We start from the raw sequence: 27,989 nt of genomic DNA on the forward strand, positions 1-27,989 counted from the left end.
ACATTCATGCCTGTGATTAGTTGATTTAGAGAGGGCAGAATGGACCATTGGCAGCTATGGCTGAAGCAATGCTACCTTCATCTACTGAACTCAACTTTCACTGTGACTTCTGTGGCCAATGCAGATTGTCCTTGATCCCAAGAGCTAGGCATCAGCTCATAAATATAGACTCTTAAGAAGCAGGAGATGTGGCTCACAAAACATTTACAACTCTCTGCCATCAAAAAACCCAAACCATTAGTGCTGACAAGTAGGTCCCTTGTGCCTACTGTATGTTGCCAGCAGTTCTGTCACCATGGGTTTGCGGTCCTGAGTCGTCCCTAGAAGGCAAGCACAAGTTAGAAAGAGACAGGTGGCCTTGTCTTCATTTCTTTGCCTCTTGTCCTCACTTTGTTCTTGATTTCCTTTGTGTGTGATTGTGTGTACTCCAAGGTTCTCGCCCCAGGTTTCACCTCTAACCTTAGCACGGACATCTCAGATCTAACTACCAACCCCTAGTCTGTAGGTGAGCCCTGGTTATACAGAAGACAGTTCACGTAACAAGCCAGAGCACTGGCCTTAGTCTGTGAGCTCGCTGACCCCATTAATAAGACATCACGGCCTAGGGACTATGGTGGCGCATGCCTCAGGCGCATGTCTCAGGAGGCTGGGACGAAAGGCTAGAGGTCAGTGCGTGTGAACTGTCCCAGATAATTTAAAGTTAGTTAAGAGAGCTTTCCTCAGTTTCTCCTGCTCAAATAGCAAGTTCTGAGTTTGATGCTGCCGGCCCTGCACCCTTTCAAGTTGTGTGAATGGTTTTCTAGGTCTTTTGTTCACATGTTTGATGTTATCTTTTGTAGAATCTTCTAGGGGCTCCATGCTGACCACAGAAAACAACCACTTCAGGTCAAACACTGGCCACAACCTAGTATTTTCAGCCCACTTCTGCTTACTCTGGGTTGCCCCAGTTAGTCAAGGTTTTGTGTTATTTTCCAACAGTGCCCGTGTTTAGCCTGTTGTCAAGTCTCACCCATATCAGCATGAGCTCTTCATTCCTCAGAAACGTTCTCCCTCGGAGCCACTGTGCGAGAAAATAAAGTACCCTAGGGCCCATGTTCCAGTCACCCAAACTGTACAAGGCAAGAGTAGAGCTTCACTGTTGAAACTCGTACTTACTTACATTCCCACTGATAGAAACCCTGGTCAAGAAGATGTGTGTTCAGCTGCGGCAGGCAGAAGCTCATAGATCACCACTAGATCCTCCCAACCGAAAATGGCCAGGCACTGATAGAGATACTTTTGGAGATTGTCTGAACAGTAACCCAGACTCATCCAGAGAACCTCAAACTTCCCAAAGCAGTTGCAGCCAGATACCATGGAGAGGCGCTTTAGTGGTGTCTGATAATGCCAAGGATGGGCTATTAAGTGAGAAACACTTGGGGTTGCTGGCAGGGCTGCTAGCAGGCTTTAACAGGATCTGGAACTTGGAATCCAAGCAAGAGAATCCCCATGGCCATAGGCAGAGAGGGAAGAGAGCTACTGGAAACTCCTTCCTTACTCCTCAGAAGACTGCGTGCCAATGTGAAGGCTCTTGTCCCTCAGCTCAGGAGAATCCATTATAAACAACAAAGATGGCTTCATTAAAGAAGGGAGCAGGCTAGGAACACCACAGGAGACAGGACCAGAGCCCGGGAGGAGTCCTAGGAGACTGGGGCAGCTTAAAGTGTGATCATTTCAAAACAGCCCAGCTTCTAACACACCCCAGAAGCTCACGGAGTCTCCAGCAAAGTAAGTGATTGGTACGCCCTGCCCTGCCACACTCACTCACACTAAAAATGAATTAAAGGGAAATACTGGAATTCAAAGACATGGAGACAGAAAGGTCTATGACACCAAGTCAAAAGAAGTAGAGCATAGATAAGAATGCAAGCAAAACAGGACAGAAGAAATGTGTGAAGCAATGATGGCCAGAAACCTTCCAGGTTAATGGAAAGAAAGCCTTGGTGGGATCTACAGGCAGCAGGAAGGACAACAGGGAAGAATGAAGATTATTCCAGGTTGGCTTTAAGGAAGCAAGAACAGTGGCGTAAAACGTTGGAATTCCTCTAAGAATGACTTCCCATCTCAATCTACATCCAATGGGATTTTCATTCAAGAGTAAAAACAATAACACATTCTTACACACACATACACACACACACGAAACAACCACGAAACCCCACAACAACAACAAAACTCATCATTGCCCAGGAGAAGAGGAGAGGGTGGTGGTGGTGATGGTAGTAGTAGTTTAGAAAGAAGAAAATGCCAGAGGTAGATTATAGCGATGGCTCTAACGCAATAACTGTTCAATGTTTATACTGTGATGGCTATGTAATAACTGTACAGTGTCTAGATAAGTGATGCCAAGTTGAGCTATCGACACAGGATGAGGTAGATACATATTCCTATGAAAATGAGTCCTGTGGTGGTGTTTAAGGGTGTTTTGGGATTCTTTCTAAACATACATGTTAAGCCCCCAGACAATCACTGGAAAATACTCACTTATAGAGGCTGAAAAGACGTCGCACTTCCTGCTCTTCAGCAGGTCCCAGTGCATTGCCAGCATCCATGCTGGGTGCCTCAGTGGCTCACTGAGAGCTGGTAAGTCCAGCTCCAGGGGATCCAGCACCATCTTCTAACCTCCACAGGCACCTACAGACCAGTGCACACACACATACACATGCACTGACACGGATTCACATAACATTTTAAAATTAAAAAAATAAAGTAAATTCAAAGGATATGCAGAGAGCAGAACACTTGGGGTTCCACCTTACCTCCTGAGTTGCTGAGCCCCTTCCTGGTCCCCAGCAGGGCTCTCTTTCCACCCTCCCCACCCTCCTCACTGCTGATAGCTGAGCACTAGCTGTGTCCCCTACTTTCTACCTGTCTTAAATATGCCCTCTTTCTTCACAGCTGGTTGCTCCATATTCATGTGTATTTTAAATGACAAAGATCAGAAGAGAAAGCCAATCTGTTTAGTGTCACCATCTTGTTCCAAGCTTAAGTTACACATGTCACCTCTTAGCCTGAAGGACACGTGCCTCTGCTGGGGGGTGGGGGGGGGGGGGGCGGGATTGCCTGTAGACAAACCTCTTGTGACTTTGTTCACCCAAGGTGACTCTCTCACTTTTCATACACGTTCAGTGACTATATGGCTACCTAGCACTGTTGCCTTATTGCTGCAGACCATAAAATTAACCTCTATATATCTTTTCTTTTAATCCACACAGATCTATAAAGGAAGTATTTTTCTTCCTCTATTTTATAGATGTGAAAATTGAGCAATAGACAGCTATAACTACCGGGGGTCAGACACTAGGTGGCAGCTCTAGAACATACTAAGGCAGCAGATGGGTGATTGGTAAGGCTTCTTCAGAGATGGCCCCTTAGCCAACTCCAAAGCTCTTAAAACAACAATTCACTATAATTAATAATTGTGCAAATATGTGTGCTAGCCCTCCCCTGGAGTGAGAGGTGTAGAACCCGGGTCTTCGATCTAATAGTCTGCATATTAGGAAAGCCCACTCAGTGGTCCGTGCGCACGGAGTTACTAGAACCCTATAGTTGAAGAAGTTGAAACCTGAAAATACAGCAGGGTAGGACTCAGGCTCAGAAACTGTCCCATGCCCTTGTTCCTCCACACTCTCCCATGACAATCATCCTCGGGTTCTCAGTCAGCCTCAGACATCGATTGCTACCAGCCCTCTCCTACAGACCCAGACCTGTTCGGAGGTGAGGTTCCCAGTGCTGACTGGCCACGTTAGTATTTCCAAGATGTATAATCCCTGGGCTTCATGACACCCTGACCCCCAAACAAACAAATCACGAGAGCCTTCATGTCCATTTAGCAGAAAGCCTGACGCTCGGACAGGTAGAGAGCAAGACGGGAAAGTCGGGACAGGATGCGGCTAAGGAAATGTCACCATGCTGCTATACACGGTGCTTCCCATAATGCACTGGTGTTCTGTCCTCATCCTCCTGTCTCTCAGGGGTCTGTTCCTGGGAAGGCACCTCAATTTAATGCAAGGGGATGGCTTTCCCAAACCTCGGCCACTTGCCTCACAGGAAATAGTGAGGCATTCAAGTTCCCTTTCTCTGATTTGTGCATTTCACGTTTGTTATAGCAGAAACCTATGTTCAGACAAAGCTGTGCAGAGTGGAACAGAAGAGAGACCAATGGCTAATGTGAGTACACCATGCCCTGTCTGTCCAGGGGAATTGCAGGCAGTTCATGCCCAGCCATAATTAGCCCTCCACTTGATTGGCACCTCTGGAGGCATACTGTGACAAGGCTTGTCACCCTCTGGCCTCGGTTTTCTTTGCCTTCGGAGTTCCCACCGGTCTCAGAGGAAACATCACTGTAACTCACTGCCTAATGAAGGCTCACAACTCAGGAGCTGGACATGCCAAACAGGATACAATTGACCTTCATTAGCAACAAAGGAAGAAAGAAGCAAGTAATATTAATATTAATAGTATCCATTTGCATAATTACCTGATTGAAACATTTCTGTCTGGGGGTGAATAAACTCACTTCTCAGTCTAGCCTATGCTACCTAGCAAGGGTTAGTTGACCACCCTCATTTATTTTAATTAAAATCCCACTTGGGCCAATTACTCAGGAATAGAGCCTTTCTCCCCAAAGCCTGTCTAATCATTAGAGGGCATTGTCCCACAGCTTGGCTGAATGTCCCCTCAGCGGTCAGTGACACCAATAGATGCTGGTGACAGGAGATTTAAGTAATGGAGAATGACCACAGACCACTGTTTGCTTTTCTCTATGGGAGCAAATTCTATGTAAGTTAATATAAACTGCCGAAATAAAGAGCAAATTTGAAATGAAACAAAATCACAGTTTCATAAATAAATAAATGTATACACACAAATTTTCCTGTTATTGAGTGATGCAGGATTTGATCCTATTACATTCTTTTATCCCAAAGGTAATGGTGATAACAGCCCCATGATTACTAAGGGTTTGTAAGCCCTCCTGGCTGAATATCACTAACACTGAAAACTTGAAACTACTCCTGCATATGTTTCAAAGAAACTGGGTGAGGTGGAGAGAACCCAAAAACCTGCTGATATCCATTTGCCCAAATCTGTTTGTTATAGTTTTGAGATGACAGCCTTCACGCTTTGGGAAAGGAACTATCCAGAGTCTCTTTATCTAAATGGAATACTGTCATTGTCTCTAATTAGCTTCCTAATTGGCTACTTGTGGGGCTTGCTGAATTGATGGCTCATTGGCTCTTGTGTCCTGTAGCTTTTCATCCAGAGAAGGAAGCCATGGGAGCCACTTCCATAGCCTACTCTGTTCCCTGAGAAAATTCCTCCTTGGTCTGAACCTGCGCATTAATCCCTCTACGAGGCTAAAGTGAAAGTCAATGGTCTGAGAATTATCTAAACTCACTATTAGTCCCCCTTTGACGCTGATTTGCAGTTGGTTGATTTTTATTGGTATTATAAATGTGTGAAGAATTTTTCTATTTGATAGTCTCACATAGTACAAGAGGAGATTGCCAGGAAAAGATAAGGTTAAGGAGGCTAGAAAGATGGTTCAGTTGGGAAAGTGTTTGCATGCAAGACCCCCATAGAAGTCCAGGCACAGTGGTCTGTGCTTATAATCCCCACACACGGAGGAGACGGAAGCAGGAGGGCACCTGATCCCTGGGGCTCACTGCTCACTGAGTCTTACTTAATTGCTTAGCCAGAAGTTCAATAAGAAAATCTCATCTCAGAAACAAGGTAGAGAGTGATGGAGAAAGATGCCAAATATTGACCTCTGGCCTACAGAAACACACACATACATACACACCCCTATATACATACACATACACACTCTATACACGCAGAAGAACTTTAAAAATACTTATAAATATGCCATGGTACTATTCAACTTTTTTTGATATAGAATCTCACTGTAGCCCAGGCTGGCCTTGAATTCACTCCGTAGGTAAGGCTGGTATTGAACTCAATACCAAATCCACACTGGCCTCAAATTTGGCAATCCTGCTTCAGCATGCTGGGATTACAGGAATGCAGCACTGTGCCCAGCTGCCTGCTCTTCTACCATAATTTGTCTTTCTTCTTGCCTTTCTGTTTGCAGACGAATGATTTCACTACACTCAGATTAGATTATCTTAGATAATGTAAATAGTAACTATGTAATGTACACCTTCAAAAGCTATAAGAAAGGACTTTTTACTGTCAGCTCACACATTCATGTTTACAGGCCCAGTGAGATGAAACATTGGACCAGCGTGTCTTCCTTCACTCACCATTGAGCACATCCATCCTGCAGAAGAGAGAAGGAGCCACCATGAGGAGACAGGAGGCAGGCTGAACACTCCGTAAGACTAGGAAGAAATGACTAGCTAGTCCAGTGTGTTGGAGCTTAAACAGAGTGGGGCGGGAACAAACAATGAGGCTTAAATGCAGACATGAAGCATTCAGCAAATACAAAACCAGGGTTGTGGTATCAGAACTGAGCTTTCTGGAAGATTAAGAACTGGAGCTTGTCTGGGAACCCAGATCACACCCCATGGTTGTCGCACATCTACTTGGCTGGGGTGGGCTGGTCCGAGCCTGGTGAACACACAATGGGAAAGGATAGGACTCTTAACTAGTAAGGGCAGGAGATAAACATTTACCTTATAATGCAAAGCTGGAATGGCTAAGAGTCGGAAGGAAAATGGTGTGACCCTGGAGTGGTGACCCTGGAGAAATGAAAATGGAGGGCAGGACATTGGAAGTGTCAGCAGTGTCAGAGAAGGCTTTTGGAGAGGGTTAGATACCATCATGAAGGGAAAGCTAGAGGAGGAACTCAAGTCTGAACATGAAGGCAGGAACTGAAGCAGAGGCCAGGGAGGAGCCCTGTTTCCTGGCTTGCTCCCCTGGCTTGCAGCTAGCTTTCATATTCACTCCAGGACTATCTGCCTAGGGGTGGCATCGCCCACAGTGGGCTGAGCTCTCCTACTCAATCAGCAATCAGGATAAAGCCCTCAGGCTTGCCTACCAGCCAATCCCATGAAGCCATGTCCTCAGTGAGAGTCCCTCCTCCCAGATGACTCTAGCCTGTGTCAAGTTGACAGAAAACTAAGTAGCGCGATGCGCATCTGTTGTGTTTTATAAAAAAGAGAAAGAAGCCGGGGATCTGTTTGGTAGAAGCACAGTGTGGTGTGGGGGGAGGGGTGCCTCTGCGGGCCCACGCTGAGGCATCCCTTCTCCCTGAGGTACCAGCTATATGACATATAATATAGAAATAGTGTTTATTTATTATTTAGGGCATTGGGAGGGGAGTTGAGGAAGTAGTAGAGATGAGAGAGATAGAGGGAGAGGAAGAGGGAGAGGCTGGCCATGAACACGTGAAGAAAGAGGGTAAGGGGAATGGGGGGAGAAGAGAGGAAGAGCATGAGGAGGGGCAAGCAGCCCCTTTTATAGTGAGTCAAGCACACCTGGCTGTTGCCAGGTAACTGTGGGGCGGAGCCTAAAAAGAATGCTGACAGCATTGACCTGCTTGCACACTCAGGACACCTCATTCTCATTCGCACTGGGGCCCCTGTCTCCTCCTCAGCCTCTGCCAGGGCCCTGCTTCTCCATCCCTTCTTTTCTCCTCTTTCTGTGTGGATCATGCTGGTACATGAAACATCTCATCTGCTTCCTTCTAAAAGGTTCTGTGTGGAAACCTGCTAGAGACAGTGGTTTTCAGCCTTCCTAATGCTGTGACCCTTTAGTTCCTCCTGTTGTGGTGACCTCCACCCATAAAATTATTTTTGTTGTTACTTCATAACTGTAATTTAGCTACTGCTATGAACTGTGATGTAAACATCTATGTTTCCCAACCCTCTTAGGATGCCCCTTATGAAAGGGTCAGTCAACCCCAAAGGGGTTGTGACCCACAGGTTGAGAACCACTCTACTAGGCGGATGCTTGGAGCCAACCATCAGGCTGAGCTCAGGGAACTTGGTGGGGGCACTGGCAGAAGGACTGGAAGAGCGGAGGGAGATTGCAACACCATTGGAAGAACAGCTTAGGATGGCCTGACCACCCAGTTCTCCCAGAGACTACACCACCAACCAAGAAGTGTGTACCTGAAGGGATCTTTGACTCCAGATACATATGTAGCAGAGAATGGCCTTGCCCAACAGCAACGGGAAGGGAGGCCCTTGGTCCCCAGGGAGGTTTGATGCTCCAGAGTAGGGAGATGCTGGAGCGGTAGGGTGGGAGAGTGTGGGTGAGTGGGGGAGCACTCTCATACAGGCAAAAGGAAGCGGGGAGGGCTGATGTGGGTTGGGGGAGGGTGGCACAGAGGTAACCAGGAAGTGGGATATCTTGGAAAGGGGGGTTGGTGGAGGTGGTAACCGGGAAGTGGGATATCATTTGAGATGTAAACAAATGGACCATACATTTAAAATTTCAAAGAGAGAGAGAGAGAGAGAGCCACTCTGCTTCAGTTTGAGAACAGAGTCTTCAAACTTCACTCTGTGTCTGTAGCACCCATAACCCTGACTGATCATGGACAGAGAGTTTAGATTCTTGGTTATATCCTTGGGTTACTGACTGTCCCCAAATTCTTATCAAAATTGAATTACAGCTTACCAATGTTACTTTACAGATCTAGAAGAGTAAAATCCATGAGATGTTTGTCTGATCTTAGTTCTGGGGGGGGGGGATCATTTTGTGCTATGAGGAGATATTGCACCCTTGTGGGACTCCCTTTCTTCCCTCTCAGTCTCATCCGTCTCCTGAGCCTGACTCTGATGGCCTCGTCCACCTTGGTCACCAAGAGCAGGTGTGAAGTCAGCTCTGCCGTGTCCTCCTAGCTCCAGGGAGAAAGCTGCACCAGATGACCTTGCTTTGACCTTCAATAACTTTATTTACTTGAAGAAGGTATGTGGTTAAAGCCACTCGAAACCATTAGAAATGTTATTTCGAAGGTAAGAGCTGCACAAAGTCAAAAAGAATGCTCTTTATTTGTAACAAATGCGTGTGCACAGAAGATTTGTACAGACTGAACTTCTTGCAGAATTATCAACTATATACAAAAGACCCCAACAGATTTGTCACTAAACATTCACCTGGGTTCATAATACACTAGGGTATAAAAATCAAAGAGTTCAGCTGAACTCAGCAAATCAAACTCCCTCTTTGAGTTCAGCATCAGGAGCAATCATAGTACAATCTTGACTTCTCAGCAAGGCTTAGGAGATTCTACTACAGCGGCTGTCCTGAGAACTATGTGGGTGAACACTGAAGTTCACGGAGATTTCATTACAGTGCCCTCTAGTGGACGGCATCGGGTAATACACCTGACAGAGAGCCGCAGCGACTGGATGAGTGTTAGGAACCAGTCTGGAGGAGAGCATGCCTACTCCAAACACTATAACGAATCAGAAGCATAGAAACCTAACAGGAAAGTCCATTTTCAAAATTGTAAAACGAGAAAATTTATAACTTGTGGTAACATTAAGAAAATGCAGGCGTGCCCAACCACGTTCGCCAATGAATGAGACCAGGTATGAGGTTTCTCCAGCTTGAGAAGATGGTATCTGTTGTTATTGTGATTTCGAAAAGTATTTCTCACAGACACTTAGAAATGTTGAAATCAAAACATTAAGATACAGGCCATGATTGTCTAAATAGGCAGAAAATAAAATTTTCTCAGGTATGTGACGATCCCTCTCCTCCTTCCCACGTCTGAGCAGCTCATGGAGGAGTTGCAATAACCGCTCTTTCTGCATAGGAACCAGCCCGGACCTCACTGAACTCGCTGAAAATGAACTGAACAGAGTTCAACGACTGGAGAATTTTATGCCCCCTTTTATTAATAATTCTGCTGTCACCAAATACGATGATAATAGAGTCTCGAGAGTGCCGCTTTTGACACATTTTTGAAGTCCGTCTTTTTCACGGAAAGAACTATCTGTTTTCCACATCAATAAAGCATATTTACATGTTTCCCAGGCGCCACGCGGCAGAGAACGGAATCCACTTCACATCCCATCTGATTGCGCGTACTCCATCATGCATTCTGCGAATGGGCATACTCCTTCAAGCATCTGCCCACGTCACTGTTTCTCATCTTCTCCGTGAATAGTTCATCAAAGACTCTGTTCTGCTTCGGAGTGAAGTAGTTTATCCAATCACCCACCACTCCTGGAAAGACAGGAAATGTATCAGGCAAGAATCAGTCTCTACCCACAACACTGACAGAAGAACTCTGCCAGCTTTGCAATCAAATGGGAGTGTTTGGCATCTCCTGGTGATTACTTCTGTGAGGGCTGCATATTAATTTCCACAGTTTATAACTACTTATTTAGAGAAAGATTTAAAATAAATAAATATTTTTGCTGGAGTAGGCCAGGACGATTTAGTCTAAATGTGACCCAGTAGTGTGAGCACAAAGGTAGCTCATTTGTTTGCCCCTTGCGAGCTTGCACAGTGAGAGCTGGTCTGAGACGGCACCTTAGGAATGGGTAGCTCACCTTAATTTCAGAAATGTCTTTTCTATAGAATGAATAGTGGAGAACAATAAACATACAGAAGTTTTCCATACAAAGTATTTGGTGATGAATGTACATAGTCTGCCAGCTTCTCTTAATTTGAAAAAAATCCTGTTTTTAAGCCCCTCAGAACTTCCTTCCTCACTTCCAATATGCTGCCCTTGTCAAACTTGGGGCTCAGGTTCAATCCCTGGAGTCTCCCTGTCCTAGGACCAACGGCGCATTACTTTATCACTACACTTGTTCTCCGTGGTCTTTTGTTTCTGATTAGCTTATAAACTCTTTCAAGCTGGGGGCTATCATGTACTCTTTGTATGTAATCAAGAGAAGACATCTTAGCCGGGCTCTCATGGCGCATGCCTTTAATCCCAGCACTCGGGAGGAAGAGGCAGGCGGATTTCTGAGTTCAAGGCCAGCCTGGTCTACAAAGTGAGTTCCAGGACAGCCAAGGCTATACAGAGAAACCCTGTCTTGAAAAACAAAAACAAAAACAAACAAAACCAAAGAGTAGAGATCTTATGTCATGTGTTCAGAAGACACACATGGCTCCATTGAACGCAGCACAATGTCACCTCCAGAAAAGAAATGCATGATGTTCTAGGAATGGCTCCTTTCTTCACATTTTACATACTTTATTAAAAGCACATATATAATATTTTTAGACAGGGTCATATTCCATAGTTGGCTTAGAACATACTATATTGATCAGGCTGGCCTTAGTTCTGCCTACTGCTGTCCCCAGAGTATTGGAATTAAAGATGTGCGCCATCATGCTCAGCCCATATGAAAATTAATATACTGAGATCATATTAAGAAAGACATCGTGAATCTGAACTCAGAAGACTGTGGCCTGTGTACTAAAATTTGCTCACCATTTGGTTTGGTTTGGTTTGGTTTTCTTGTAGCTGATGTTGTTATTTTAAAGATTACGTTATTTCATGTGTATAAATGTATGTCAACATTGGATGTGTCCAGCAGACACCAGTCTTCCACGCTCACATCCAGTGCAAAGAAACCATACACAGGTGAGCCTTCCATGCTGTTAGTTACAGGTAGTGCGGATAGAGTTTCATCGGGGGATGTTCACCAGGGTTACAACCACAGGAGGTCAGGAAAATAACCATCACAGGGTTCTCTCTCTCTCTCTCTCTCTCTCTCTCTCTCTCTCTCTCTCTCTCGTATGGGGTGAGACTTGAGAGCAATGATTGCTTGGTTAAGAGGAATCTCAAAGGACAATGTAATGAAACACATGGGCATGGGGCCTCGAGCCCATCCCCCCCCCCATTACTCAGCCTCTTGTGATTGTTCCCTTCTCTTTGTTCCCTTGCCTCGCTTACACACACACACACACACACACACACACACACACACACACCGTAAAAGGTCTGTTTCCCTTCCATTCTTCTCCAGAACACCTCTTAACCTCTTGCCATCCCTACCTGCCTTAAACTACCATGCTGTCCTCTGCACACGCACAGCTCATGCGGTGTGCTCTTGTCTGCTCTTCTTTTTCCCTTGTCAAGCCTTCCCACCATCTCCACCACACACTACTGTGGAAACTGCTCAGAGCCCGTGAAGAACTGACAGGTTGCCACGCGTGCCTGGCCTTGGCTTTCTGTCTAATTCGGGTCCAAATCTTTTCTTGGCTCCCTTGGGCTGCTTCGTTCTCGTGGGTATTAGGGTCTTCTGTCACTCCAGCTCTTGGCTTGCACCCAGACTACTCTGCCTGGTCGCACAAGCTGCTAATGGCTCCCTGACTGACTTCTCAACTAATTGTAATGCGAGCAGGGGTGGTTGACAATGTTTCTCACCTAAACAGTTTATGGCATCTTGCTTGGTTCTTCTGTCTCACTTCACTCTCTTCTAAGCGTGTTTATACTCTGCCCGTGCCACTATAGTACACAGACCAGCTTGTGCCAGGTCCCCTCTTCAACCAGGAAAAAAAGAGATGGGAAGAGGGAAGAAGATGGGATGGGAATAGGAAGGAGTGGGAGGGAATCAAAGGAGATGGGAGGGTTTGGAAGTGGAGAGGAGGGGAGGGGAGGGGAGAGGAGCGGAGGTAATGGGAGGGACAAGGAGGGGACTGGGGGGGGGGTTGCTTCTCATGAAAATTAAGCTCTCTGGCACCAATATCTTCTCTCCTTCGTTGTGCTTTGCACAGGCCCACTACATCACAGCACACTGTTGTGTCTTCCAGCTCACACAAAATGACGCAACTGTGGTTTGGACACGCCCCTTCGCTGGCATTGGCTCTCCAGGTGGTTCTGACCCCGCCCCCTCGCTTGCATTGGCTCTCATTTTCATAACCACTTCTCAAACTTTCAGTCCCGTATCTACCTTGAAGAGGATCTCTTCCCTTACTGGGGGCGTGTTTTCCTGCCCCCACACCCCGACCACATTCATAGTCACAGATGTCTGCTGTTAGCTCTGTGCATTCCGGTCTGGAACATGAATTTCTGGAGGAGAGATGCTGTGTTTTATTTCACTATTTGCATATTAGCTCTAGAATTAGCAGCTTATTAATACTTGCTGAATTGAATGCTTGCCTCGTTTTCTTGGCTTTGGTTTTGTGACTCTGCATAAATAAGACTAAATTTCAACAATAGCAAATTTGAAAAGTTAGGGTAATATTTGTTTTACACAAGATTTGGCAAATTGTTGCTTGGCATTGATTATATTCCTTTGGGACAAGAAGGGGAAGAGACATTTGCTTTTTAGTTAAGAATCGGGCGTGCATATGTACTTAAAACATTTTGCCTTTGTAAGAGTTGTCAAACATTTCTCCTATAGCTAGATAAAAATTTACACACTTCAAAACAGTTCTAGGGGCTGCAGAGATGGCTCAGAGGTTAAGATTACTGGCTACTCTCACCAGTATCCACATGGTGGTTTACAACCAACAATTTAACTCCAGTTTTAGGGGATTTAATGCCCTCTTCTGACCTTCTTGGGAACTGTACCCACATGGTGCAGATATATATGCAGACAGAATACTCTTGCATGAAAAAAAAATTTTTTTAAAGATTCTACTTCCAGGTATTTCCTACTTGCTTCTAACTTATATCTGGAGACTTATTGAGAGAGACTTAATCCCCTTTCTTGTATTTCTATACACATTGAAGGCTTGAAACGTAACTGCTGCCATCCTTCTGCACGCAGAGGAGATTGGTTCCAGAGTTCTCTAAGTCTCCAACATTCTGAGATGCTCATTGCTGGTACAAAATGGCACCTAAGTTACATAAAACCTGCGCGTAACCTCCTCACACATCCTCCCATTACCATCCACTGTCTACATCACTTATTACAACCTCAACACCACATACGTAGTGGGGGCTTTGCTGTTGCCTAGGAAACAGTGAAAACGGAAGTCTGCACATGCTCAGAATGGGCACAGTTATCTCTCCAGGATTTCCAGTCTTCTTGGCTGACTCCCACATGAGCAAAGAACCTGTTTTAGAAACCGAGAGCCAAGCGATCCGCAGCAAAAGCCTCAGCTGCAGCCCCCTCCTGCCCAGCAGCCACCCCCTGCCCAGCAGCGCTCCCTGCCCACACACCTTTTCTGAACACCAGGTTCCTGTCGGACGTGAGGGCACAGATGACGTGATTGGGATCACAGTTTTCTTTGGCCGCATTACTTTTCATTTCACTGAATGACGTACTCCGAGCGATCTTACCCATCTCGCTGTCATTCACGTTGATGCCAAGGAAAGCAGTTATTTTCTTTAGGCTCTTAACAAAATCCTGCGCGAAAATCAAGTTAAGTGAGCAAGTGTGCCTCTTAAACGCATACCAATTCATTCCTCGGAATTTCAAGGCGAAATCCACCCATTGTTCTGTTTGTTTTGGGCAAGGTTTCTCGGTCATCCTGGCTGGTCTAGAACTCACTATGTAAACCAGGCTGGCCTCGAACTCACGGAGATCTACCCGCTTCTGCCTCCCGAGGGCTGGGATGAAGGTATACATCCCCACGACTTCCCACGTAATTACGTAATTACGCGAGTTCTCACGTAATTTGGTTTCAGCAGCCGAGCTGCTCGAGACTTACTTTTTTCATTTCTTCATAGAAGATGAATAGGACGTTTTTATCGTTTTTGTGTTCTTCCCAACTCAAAACGTGATCAAACCAGGAACCATACACAACTGGAAGAGAAGTGCGTTAGAGTTAGTGTTTACAATGATGGCGGACCCGGCCTGGCCTCGTCCACCTCAGCACTCGCCCACGTCTGGAGAGAGACTACTACGGTAGCAAAATCAAACCGTACATTTTTCTCAGTAATTACATTCTTCACTTTTAAAGCTCTTCTAAGGAAACATCAAAAGTCAGTCATTTTCTTAAAGGGTCATTCATAATTTCAGGGATTTGTTTTGTTTTGTTTTGTTTTTTGGTTTTTTTTTTTTGTTTGTTTTTTGGGTTTTTTGGTTGTTGTTGTTGTTGTTGTTGTTGTTGTGTTGTTTTTTGTTTTGTTTTGTTTTTGTTTTTTGGTTTTTTCGAGACAGGGTTTCTCTGTATAGCCCGGGTTGTCCTGGAATTCACTTTGTAGACCAGGCTGGCCTTGAACTCAGAAATCCGCCTGCCTCTGCCTCCGGAGTGCTGGGATTAAAGGCGTGTGCCGCCACTGGTGGTGGCTATACAGAGAAACCCTGTCTCGAAAAACAAAAACAAACAAACAAAAGTTTATAAGCGTTTTCCCTGGGCTATGATCTCACTATATAGCCCAGGGTAGTTCTGAGACTCATGGTACTTCTCCTGCCTCAGCCTCTCTCAAGTGCTAAGATTATAACCATGAGCTGCCATGCCCAGTTTTAAAACTTTGTTTTTAAAAAGGCTCTTATGATGATTATTGATTATTAACAATTAAGATGTGCATAATAAATTTTGAGAATATTCTAGACAGACCGATTCAGCCTTAGGAATGTCTCTGCAGCTGATAGCATCACTATACTTCCTTGTCAAATGATAGCCTAGAAAATTTCTCAAGTCTCAAAAGTCATTACATATAGCCTCCCTAGCAACGATGATTAGAAAACAAAGCATGCTCTAGTTGTCTCTGGACACCAACTCAATTGAACACGATTTATAAAGCACAGTAAGTTTAAACGCATCCTTCCAGGGCTCAGTATCATTCCAAACTCAAACTCTAGCTTGTGCCCTCCATGTAGAAGATGCTGGCGTGGAGAACTCCTGATGCCTACTCACTCAGAACACAGAGTTTAGGAAACCCCGAGTGCCCGCTAGACACTGCATGAGATGTTTTGAATAAGAAAACTTGGAATGAATTATATATGATAGCATATTATCACAATATAATTACCTAATTAACTAACTGCAATTTTTGGTGATTTCAGATTTTGAGGAAACAAATTGCAAGTACATATATATTTCTTTTTATTAATTGATTCATTCTCACAATAACATTTCATTGTGATTTTCATACATGTAGAGTATTGTTATTTGCTATTTTTTATTTGCACACACATGCACACACACACTCATACACATGCACACACTCATACACATACATTCATACACACTTAAACACATGCACACACACACACACACACACAGTCACCACTGAAGTCTAGAATCCTCATAGGAGAGGAAACACATGGTGTTTGTCTTTCTGAGTCTCGCTTGCTTTGCTGTGTCTTTTTAAACCAGGAAGTTCTGGGATTGCTATGATGCCAACACGGAGTTGGCCTTCTACCCAGGCACCCCAGGAAATGGATAGTAAATTCCTCAAAGAGTTGCTAGCTCTTCCTTATCAGTTCTTCAGGCTGTTCTGGAGTCTGACCCAATATCTTATCGCAGCATTGCCCAAATGACCACCATGGCAGTGGAGGATTGCATGTCTAAGAGTACCCACCCTTTTCCCAGACTCAGATGCCTGCAGAAGGAAGACTGCTTTTTCTCTCATGCAGCCTTAAGGAACAAAGGCTGATTTGATCCTAATCTCAAATCAGCGGGGCCTCAGACTAAAGTAGGTCTGCCCCCTCTGCCTCCTGCCAATACCCACAGGCCCCACATGAGGCCATCGACCACAGCTCTGATGCTGCCAGAAGCCTTCAGACTGACAGAGAAGCCTGGCTCCTGCAGCCGGTGACAGCAATAGACTGAGTCATGGCCACTGGTTAAGTGAAATCAACTTTGCCCATTAGAGCTTTTTCAGAAAGAAATTAATTGTGATGTGCATTTAAGAATGACTTTCAGAGTCTGGGCTGCTCATAATTTGAAAAGCAGCTGCTCTATTTGTCATAGAAGAATATATATCCCCTCTTTCTCCAAAAGATTGGAGGGCAGCTGGAAGAATCAAGATGTTATGTTGCCTTCCCGGCTAGCAGGAGAAAGCACATTACGACTGCGCGCCGAGGAATCCCTAAAGGGTTAGATTTTTCAAGTGACAAATTGAGTTACATTTAAAATCATGAACCCTCATTTTCCAAGTCATTAACAGCCCTTCACTATAAAAAAAATTCAGTTTCTAAAATAAAGGCACACCCTTCTTTGAGGGGAACTGCTTTTCTGTCTACCCCTCATCTTTACAGTCGCTGAGTCCTCTCTCCCCACTTCTGCCTTTAGCTTATGCCTGGATTATATTCTCCTACCAACCAAAACTCCTCTTCTCCTGAATGCCTGTGGGCAGAGCTAGTTCAGGCTCACCCAATCTATATGTCTGAAAAATAAGTCAGAAACTTTGCTCACTCAAAACTTCCAGAACTCCGCCCCCTTCCTATAGAGCACAGGTGTCCTTGAGATGGTATGTCCTTTGAATAGTACCCCCCAGCCCCCAGTCTTCAATCAACCTGATCACGCTACCAAGGTCACTGAGGACACCAACCGTCAGTCACAGTCATCTGTGTTACCCCTGTCTTGCGACAGCTGTGATGGCTTTACCGAACAGCTCCTACAGTTCCCTACTGGCCCTTTCTGTCTCTGCTTTCCTCTGGTTGGCTCACTCAGCTGTCTCCCTGGCAATGCTCCCCTGCTACTTTAATGCTTATTTCAATAGACAAAAGAAGAAAAAGCCACTCAGTATTGAAGCAAAACACTTCATCATTCTCTCTCTCTCCTGCTGCTGTCAGTGCTGCCACAGGACTTTACGGCTCTGTATTTAGACTCGTGATATGTGTTTCCAACCTGTGACCCCACGGCTCCCTACCCACCTACGAGCATTGTGTTAATGCTCTATCCTATGCGCCAGCTGTTTCTGCCTTCTGCCGGATAGCAATTATAATGCATTTCTTAGTTTCTAGAAATCTCTCTGAAAATACAGCCACTGTATTATAAAGCAAAACTTTCCGGAATGGAAGGCCTAGGAAATACACAGCTCTGATACAAGGTTTGAAAGGGAGCTAGAAGTGTAAAAATGAGTCCAATGTTCAGATATTAGTTTAATTGAGCTACTAATGTGGCTTGATATCACCAGAGCATAATTTATAGTTACTGTTTAACTTGACAAAGTCCTACCGGGAAGGTAAAGTAGATGATTAATTACATAAATGTCTGTCTGTATCTTTACCCTCCTGCCTTTTTATATACATAGGAAAAACAGCTCAGGATATTGTAGCACCTTCATCATAAAATAACCTCCTTGATGCACACCTGTCTCCATGTGAAGCTACTGGAGAGTCTTCCATGTCTAGTAGAATAGCTGGATTTCTGCAGTGTCCCGAGGCAAGTACTCCAGTTTCAACTCTGAACGATCCTATAGGTGGGCCGTTCTGTTAGTCTTCTTTGTAGGTGAAGCACGGGTCTCTAAATAGTTGTGGGGCTGTCCAAAGTCATGCAGGATGACGTGCAGACCAGAACTGATGCCCTGCCTTCCACCTTAGCCACATCTCTCTTCTACACCATGTGCTGCAAAAGGAGTAACACTGGCTTCAGAGTCCTTCAAACTCCCCTTGCATGTGAAACACACGCATGCACGTATGCATCTGCACAGCAGCACCAGCAATTCTGTTGCTACTCTTCCTGTGGTTTGGTGATGACGTCTTTTCCCTGAGATGGTGTCATGTAGCCTATGCTATCCTTGAACTTGCTGTGTAGCCCAGAATCATCTTAAACCCCTAGTCCTCTTCATGCATCAATCTCCCAAGTGCTGGGATTATATATCTGTGCTCTGTCTTACAAATAGAAAAAGCGAAGTTGCTGCTCACATTCAAATAAAGCTTTGAAATGACAGACGGCGAGGACAGGGCTGACGCAAGATGACGTACCCAGGGTTGACGCAGGATGGCGTAACCCAGTGGTAGAGTCATTATAGATGAGATCCCATTGCCACTAAATATCTATTCGTTCACCCAAGGTGTAAGAGAAATGCCTGGGGTGTTTTTCCAACCATCCTCTGCCTCTCTTACCAGGATGTCTGCTATAACGGTGTGGTGCTCACTGGCTGAACATTTCCGCAGCACCCGTCAGCCTCGCTACATTCCAGCCCGGCCCGGACTGGCTCTTTGTATGGCTAAGGCCAGAGAGAACCAAAATGCAGAAGAGGAGCGAGCGGGGTTATCCTGGTACTGCCCTGGTTCCTCTACCTCACCCGGGTGTATTCACCTTCTGGGTGCAGTCATAATAAGAACATGGCCAGGTTGGGACACAGGCAGCGAGAGGGGAGGCAGCTGCAGTCTGCAAAGTGGGAAGCAAAAAATAGCATGTCTCCTCTTGAGAAAAAGCAGACTTGGGGTCTGTTCTGAAAAAAAAAAAATGTGTGTTTAGATTCTGCTTATTCTAAAGATAGAGTCGGGGCAGAGTGAGGCACGCTGACCATCTTTAAATATTTAGAAGATGATCAGGCAGCTTTTTAGACTGAACACATTGTGGCACCACGGTAATGGGAAAGATTTTGGAATAATAATTAAATCTTGGTTCTACTCATTATTTGTTATGTATCCGTGAGTGAGCTATTTGGCGTCCCTAGTTTGTCACCCCTTGGAGCTGTAAACTAAGGGTGATAGCACGTACCACACAAGGTTCTGGTGAGGGTGAAATAAGGTAATATTTACCTAACACTTAGCTAAGTGTCCGTCACATGGGAATCACACAATGATAAGAATGAACCGGTATGTGGGGTGTGTGGCCGGGTGAGGTTAATGGTCGGGGTTGGAATGTTCAAGCTTAGCCTACAGCATTCTCGGGAGGTTGTGGGAGTCACATAAAGGCCAGGTGTGTGTTTGAATCATATAAAGTACCCAGCAGCCCTTCGATGTCACGATTCTGCTAGATGTGGGCATTTGTTAAGGGGGAAACTACATCGCAAGGGGTTGAGCCGCACAATCCCTGAAGCGGGGGTGGGGGAGTGGAGGGCATGGGGGTGGGGCTGTCAGTGTTGATCTCCGGTTAAGATCAACTAGGCTTGCTGCACCCTCACTGAAACTAACTGGGAAAGCTGAGAGTCTGGCAGCAAAATTTGAAATATGTCCACTTAGCGCTGACAATGTGTGCACAGGGGTAGGGCTCAGTGGGTGCAAAGGAGAGTGCATGAAGTTGGAGGGGGAGAGGGGGTAGGGATAACGGGAAGAGATGGGAGAGAAGTAGGGAGCACTCACAGTCAAATGACATTATTCACAAGGGTGACATCCTCAAACGCTAAAATATTTAAAACTCAAAAAAGTAATATATAAGTAGGTTCTTTGACTAAGGTTAGCAGCCCAGGATGGAGTGGGGGTGGGGCATTAGCAGAAAGTCAGATACTCCAGGCTTTTAGACTGTCAACTCTTTGTGACTTATTCTTTAAGTGAAAGTTGTTCACTAAACGTGTAACTAGGAAAGACTTACAGAGACACCCAAATGCAATGGAGTTCTCTAAGCACTCGCCATTTTAAACTCCTGTCTCCTAATTTCTTCACTGCATTGGCATACTATCGTTGTTTAATATTTGTTTAAGAACTGAGTTTTCAGCTGGGCACTTGGGAAGCAGAGACGGATGGATCTCTGAGTTCGAGGCCAGCCTGGTCTACAGAGTGGGTTCCAGGACAGCCTGGGCTGCATAAAGAAACCTTGTCTTGTGGGGGAAAAGTTAAACATTTTTTTTTTTTTTTTTTTTTTTTTTTTTTTTTTTTTGGTTTTTCGAGACAGGGTTTCTCTTTATAGCTCTGGCTGTCCTGGAGCTCACTTTGTAGACCAGGCTGGCCTCGAACTCAGAAATCCGCCTGCCTCTGCCTCCCGAGTGCTGGGATTAAAGGCGTGCGCCACCACGCCCGGCAAGTTAAACATTTTTAAGGTTCTCCCCAACATCACTGAGTCAGAGGGAGAGGAACAAAGGCAAGGAAGGCAGGGTGGCTGGACCAGGGGCCCTGAGCGCTTTGTCAGACCAAGTCTCACGCTGCTTCCAGGATCAGCTGTTTCCTGTTACCTTTCATGAAACCAACTTGCTCACGATTTGTTCATTGGTTTCTTTGGGAGGATTTATGTATGCATATGTATTTTATTTGTTTGTGATATCTACCTCCAGGCTACCTCACTGTCTTCCGCTGAGTGTCTAATTAATTACCTCACATGGGCTAAAACAAAACAAAACAAAAACAAAAAACAAAAAAAACCCCAACAAACTCTGGTGGTATATGAAAAAAATTAAGATTTAATTTTTCAATTAAAAATTAAAAGCTAAAAAAGAATTAAGAAAAAAAGAATTAACCTCTGTTTTGAAGATTTTACAAGTAGCTCACAAATATGCTCCTCCCCACAGGCCTGAAGAATGACTATGGAGTGATTAAGAATTTGCTTTAGAAGAAACAAGGACTGCTATCTTCAGAGCATGAGTGGAAACCGGCAATTAGGCTCCATCAAAAGGTGGGAGGGAGCTTTCATTTTTGGTGAGAAAGTTCAGCGTATTTAATGAATTCTAAAAGGTAGTTGTTAGGGCTGAGCAATCGTTCACAAAGCATTGCTGCACAAGATACCAGGACCTGAGTTTGAATCCCAGCACCCAAGTTACAAGACAGCAGAGTGTGTCTAGAGGCAAGTCAGTGACCTCAGCCCGGCCGAGGTGGAGACAGGAGGACCTCTGAGGTCCCTGGATGCCAGCTGCCCTCTAAGCTCAGTGACCTCAACTCAAGGAAGGAAGGTGGGCTTGATATAGCAGGGCACACACACACACACAGAGTACACAGAGCACATTCACACACACAGTACACAGAGCACATGTACACACAGTACACAGAGCTCATGTACACACACACACAGTACACAGAGCACATGGACACACACAGGCAGTACACAGAGCACATGTACACACACACACACACACAGAGTAAACAAATCCAATTTAAAATAGGAAGGTGATGATTGCTATATTTATCATATTTACCATCTCCTTTGAGGAACAGCTCTAAAAACGCAGCCCATGTTTCCGTGGAAGGGAGATTGGGGTTGTCCCTGTAGTAGTGGAACATGGACACGGCTGTATCCTTCGGATTTCTGACGATGTAGATAATCTGTTTCAAAAATACAAACAGTTTACTCTAGGATAAAAATAGCCACAAAACAAAATATTTCCCAAAAGAAAATTGCAGGTAAAACTAACCTATGCACATTCCACCTTTTTCTTTCCCTTTCTGCCCCCCACCCCCAGCATTAGCTGATGACTAAATAGCCCTGTGCTTCAGTCTCCGGAAACCCAGTGTGCATAAGACTCATCCAAGAAGAATGTTAATAAGGACATTTTTATTCCAGAGGTCCTACAGGTGGCCTAGCTTGCTGTGTTTTAAACCAGCCCCCAGTGGCCACTGGTGCTCACAGTCCAATGGACAGCTTTTTAAACCGTTTACTAAGTGTGGTCCTGTCTTTTAGAACCTCTATCCATTGTTAGGCAAAACAACTTCTTGTTATCTATATATTAGGCAACATTTGCACACAGCAAGATTTTTTCCAAACTGTCTTATTGGAAATTACTCTTATTGGAATACTAAGGTCTGGACCTTCCCTTTTTAACAATTTAATTCTTCGCCAGAAGAACATCTAAGATTTCCTCCCAGTGCCTAGGAATACAGCAACTATAATTCAGTCCACAAACATGTATTCAGTGTGTGCTGAATACCAGAAAATATTCAATGACTCGGCTCCAAGGGTGTATCAACTAGAAAGACGGGAAGGGTTTGAGTCCTCTCTCAGTGTATAGTTGATTGACAGGCAGATAATCAAATGTTCTCTCGACAATAGAGCATTGTAGGAGCTCCAAGACAGGATTACAAAAGGAACAAGAAGAATCCTCCAGAGATCAATAGAAGAGCTAGGTAATGGAGCCTTTCTGATCATAGTCAACACTGCATAGGCTAAGGACGAGATGTTCTCTGATTTGTAACGACAGTTGGGACAGACACAGTTTACCCAGATAAGGCAGAATTCGCTGTTAATACGATGCTCTATCTTTCAGTAGCATGTTCATAGTCTAGATGTGTGTGTGTGATCCATATGAATGCTGGCCCTGCTTTACTTGAGAGACGTGTAAAGGTCAATGTGTCAGGTATGAAGAACAACCTTTACCCAGCCCCACCCAGGACACTCTAGCTTACACTCTAATACAAAGCAACCTCACAGACCTTGGGCCTTCTCTTCCTCTGCCAGGCTTCCAGAGCAGAACCACAGAAACCCAAGGCTTGCTGAACTCACTTCTAAAACTCCAAAATGGAACGCAGTAGCAAACCTGATGCCTGCACTGAGGAGCCGGACACAGCTGTTTGTCAGAGAAGCAAGTCTCTGAAGGAGCCCTGGAGTAGTGTATGTCTGCATTACAGACTTGGGGAAACAATCCAGTCAGATTTTATAGATGTTGGAGTAAACTGAGAAGCCTGAAGAAGTCACTGGAGGAGGTTAGGAGCTATAAAGAAAAGTCAGGGTGGTACTCTAGGAGACCCGGGGAAAGGGACATTAGCTAAAGCATCATGGGGAGGTGGAGAGATGGCTTAATGGTTAAGAGCCCTTGCTGTTCTTCCAGAGGACCCCAGTTCAGTTCCCAGCACTCACACTGGGCAGCTCATAGCTGCCCATTATTCCAGCCCTAGGGAGATCCAATGCCTCAGGTGTCCTTGGACACAAGCATGTGCACGCGCGTGTGCGCGCACACACACAAATAACAAAAGTAAAGTCATAATTAAGCATACTAAAATGAATAACAAAATATAAATTTCAAACTATGGATTTTCCTAACAGAAAGAGAGTGAGGGAAAATACAGATTAAGAAGTAAATACAATTATCTGTAACTCCGACCCCCCTCTTCTGCCCTCCCAACCACACATACCAGCTACACATGAGGTGCAAAGACACCCATGAAAACATACCACCTATATACATGAAATACCTTTTTAAAAAGCAGAACAAAAGGCCAAGTGAAACTGAGAGGTTTGAAGAAAGGGACATTTAGAGGGACATTCCGGTCTGATCAGCCCTGCAGAGGTAGGGAAAGTTCAACTGGCTCTCAGGCCCTCACGACTAACCCACAGGTACATCCACGGAGGACCTACATCTTTAATTATATGCAGCATTGTGTCATGAGCTGATAAGAACAAGGCGTTCAGCTTGTGTTTTAATGGACAACCAGGGGACCTGCAATTGACTTAGATAAGAAAGTATTTGCTGAGTCATTTAATATCACTCCGGTCTTCTGGAGGAGTAGGGAAGAGGCTCAATTCCTTCCCATCAGCACCATTCAGAAAGGGTGCACCTTAAGGCTGTAGAGGGGAAGAACCTGTCTCAGCCTCAGGGTCCTTGCTCAAGTGACCTGTGACCCACGCGTGTCCTATGTGTGGGACAGACACAAAACTTCCCGGCTGGTAATGATTGCTTGAGAATGTCATCAGTTACTGGAATTAGATATATTCTTCCCCTCCCTCCCTCCCTCCCTCCCTCCCTCCCTCCCTCTCCCCCTCTCCCTCCCTCTCCAGTGTTTCTTCCATGTCTCCTCTCTCCCTCTCTGTTTTGTATTTAACCCAGGCACGGAGAAAAGCCTCTATCTTTCTGTTTGATTCCCTCCCTGACGAGAAAAGCCTCTGTCTTTCTGTTTGACTCCCTCCCTGACTCCCTCCCTCCCTCTCAGAAACAGCCTGTTGGAGAGGAAAATGGTTTGTTGCGTTTTGCAAATGTAATTTAGTTAAGCTTCCACTGTTCTGACAGACAGAGCAAAACCCTGAGGCCCAGCCCTGATTGGCTGTGTTTACTTGTAGCCTCTCCTGAGGGGCTAGCGCAGAGCTATGGCCACAAGATGACTGTGGAAAGAGGGTCTTCTCTCTGTCTATACCCTGTGCACAGGTGCCTTGTTCTGATTTGTACAGTTAGACAAAGGCTGACGTGGTTGGAAGAGGCTTCGTTTCTGGGAACTTTGTACATGTCTTGTTTCTGATTTCTAAACATTATTATTTTTGTGCTTTACTTCTGATCAAAATGTTCCCTTATCCACATATTCCTAGAGATTACAGTGAATGCTGGCACCATATTCTAGAAATTCACTTTTCTTGTTGGGCTATTGGCTCCTAGTAGTGTTTTTCCTATGTAGCTACGTCTCAAGCAAATTGGGAATATTTATTACACATGAACTAAAAGCAGGATCTCTTTTTCCCTTTATCCTGGAAAAATACCTCTGTGAAAATGTAAACGAGGGAGAGAAAGCTGTGGAAATGGAAAGTGTTCTTTCAAACTATAATCGGCTTTTAAAAGAACTATAACCCATGAGTTAACAATGGTTCAAGGACACCATCCTTTAGCATTTCTTCCTATAATGACTTTTTCCCAGAAAAAAACAAAATAATAAGTATAAACAGCACTTGCTTTGCGACCGTCAAGCTCCATGACAGGGCAAGAAGCCAAGGGCCCCAGAACTGGAGAGACTGCTCAGTGATTAGGGACACTGCCTGCTCTTGCAGAGAATCAGGCTCAGTTCCCGGCACCCACGTGTGGGCTTACAACTGCCTGTAACTCCAGTTATAGGACAACTTATTCTTTCTTTGGGACTCCAATGCCACTGCATGCCCATGGTGCACATACATAGCTGAAGGCACTCACAGTTGCACATCAAATAAAAGGAAAATGAATCTTTGGAGAAAAAAAGAACTGAGTATCTGAGGCTGCCCCTGGGCAGCAGCACCCACCTTGCACTGCTTCTGTTTCACAGTCACAGGAAGCATTTCATAGTTCAGATGGGTCGGGATAGCTCTTCTCTTCAGAATCCTTTTCAGGTCTTCAAATTTAGAAACGTCTCCCAATTCAAGAGGCGATGTGAGTGTGATGCCAGCATCGGGAATGCGCTCAATGACTTCTGCCAGCCAATGGGTGCCTGCACACAAACAGAAAAGAGAATGCAGTTTTAATTAAATGTTGCAGCCAAGCACTGAGAGCACAAGTAGGTTATGTGAATGCGGCAAGAGTGACTGCTATGAGCAGTCCTGACTCTCACACCCCTGGAACCTGGTGAAATGCTAACCTGGTTTGTGGAGTAGTTTCCCTTTACACTTGCTGTGTCCTTCCTTAAAATAATTTGTTAGTGCTCCCTTCTAGACCCTTCTGATCACCAGCTCACATGCCTGTTCCCTAATGTGGCTCCCATAGCCCACAAGCTCTTCTCTGTTTATAGGCTATCTTCTTCCCTCTCAACCACCCCTCCCCCACAGTTACTCTCCCTTTCTGTCTCCCATGGAACCCAGCCCCTTCCTCTCCTAGAACACACATCAGAACACAGTTACTATGGCATATGTGAGTGTGTTCACCTCCCCCTTCACCTTTTGAAGAGTGACATATAGATCTCTCTGTATGAATAGAACAGTATCTGTTTGGACCAAGTACTTAAATCATAAATGTTCATCAGATTCAGAGAGATAAAAGGCTGATACCATAGAATCTGAAGAAAGCACAGAGTTCTGTTTGAGTTTCAGTGTTTTGGAAGTGGGGTGGGGGTGGGGGTGGTGTTGTTGTAAATTAAATCTGTTATGATTGTATTTGCACATAATGTGTGGGAGTGAATGTCACAGAGCACCTGTGAATGTTAGAGGACAACTTTGCAGTTGATCTTGACTTCTCCCTTTATCAGTGCTCCCTGGATCAAATTCATGTGCCCAGGCTAACACAGCAAGTGCTTTAAGCCACGTGCCTGCCATCTGGTTGGCCCGGTGCTCTTATGTTTGTTTGTAATACCGGGGGATTGTTATACATGGGATGACACAGGGGACCAAACCCTGTTTTCCTTTCATGCTACACAAGTGCTCTTCCCTGAACATCCCTCCCCCACAGCCAGCCGAGAATACAACTCCACACTTTGCTGAAGCAAATGATAGCTATATCCCAATTTTGCAGCAGAGAAGCTAAAGCTTGCGGGGGGGGGGGGAGAGATTTTGATATTTGAAGACTATATCCTTAAGGAGGTTAAATCTGGCTAGTGTCTTATTTCATTGTGATTTCAGTGATGTGTAACATGACCAACTTCATGGCTGAATAATAAGCACTCTGTCTTGCTTTATAAGTTTCATGTTAAGTGTACTTTACAAAGCTCTTTTTTTCTTAGATTTATTTATTTTATTAGTGGGAGTGTTTTGCCTGCAGATGTGTGTGTATCTTGTGAGTGCCTGCTGTCTACAGAAGAGGGCATCAGATTCTCTGGGATTGAAATTGAGAAGAGAGAGAGAGAGAGTGTGTGTGTGTGTGTGTGTGTGTGTTCTCAAAAACCCTGATCTTTGTGCACTTTGCTTCTTCCCACGCTGATGACCTGAGCTAACTGGTGACTACACTTCATAGCTGACTGGACTTGGCTGCTCGTTGTTGAACGCCTTAACTGTAGCCACCGTCTCTATGTGACCACTACTATGGAAATTGTAGCAGGCAACTGGATGTTACATAACAAACAAAATTATCATAGAACTAAGTCCGAGGAAGTTCAGAGTGACATTACTTACTCAATGACACCCATGGGTGTACAACTCTGTACGAATCGATTCTGAAGTAAAACTTCAGCAGGGAAAGTATTTACGACTCTTATTAGTGGAGATGAAAAAAGTTATAGACAATTAAGTATGAACTGAGCAAAGGTGGCTTCGTCATCAGGACGATCTGGGCAAGATACAATGGGAATCCATCACATAGCTATTTCGCTTATTTCATATGATATATCAACATTTGTGCACCTTCATAAATCAAATGAAGAGGAAAACTTTAGCAGAGCTTCAATCATTTCACTTGAGTCTTTTTAAAGTAAGAAATCTAAATCCTTGAAAGTCATCCCCCTACCCCCCATAAAATGTCTGAGATGGAAACAGAAACAATGTTTCCATTACTGTTGCTTCTCTGTATCTTATAGTACAATAAATAAATGGAAACAATGTTTCTACCTCTTACTCTTGCATCTCTGTATCTTATAGAACACTAAGTAAATGGAAACAATGTTTCTACCTCTTACTGTTGCATCTCTGTATCTTTTAGTACATTTTAGGGGGGAACTCACCAGATTTTGGGTAGGAAACCAGAAATATGTCATCTTCTCTAGCAT

The 27,989-nt window shown here is 44.7% G+C and overlaps 1 protein-coding gene across 1 annotated transcript; it reads right to left on the reverse strand.

Moving 5' to 3' along the window:
• Positions 1–9,850: 9,850 nt before the first annotated feature.
• LOC110295832 (sulfotransferase 1C2-like) lies at positions 9,851–27,977 on the reverse strand. The gene is made up of 7 exons (XM_021164204.1): positions 27,945–27,977; positions 25,938–26,007; positions 25,606–25,790; positions 21,833–21,959; positions 14,575–14,669; positions 14,084–14,270; positions 9,851–10,182 (listed from the first exon to the last, which is right to left on the reverse strand). Exons 1-7 carry the CDS (start codon positions 27,975–27,977, stop codon positions 10,049–10,051), a joined length of 831 nt encoding a protein of 276 aa, XP_021019863.1. The 3' UTR covers positions 9,851–10,048.
• Between the last annotated feature and the right edge of the window lie 12 nt (positions 27,978–27,989).

Source organism: Mus caroli, chromosome 6, assembly GCF_900094665.2.
Source record: "Mus caroli chromosome 6, CAROLI_EIJ_v1.1, whole genome shotgun sequence".
NCBI classification, from domain to species: domain Eukaryota; kingdom Metazoa; phylum Chordata; class Mammalia; order Rodentia; family Muridae; genus Mus; species Mus caroli.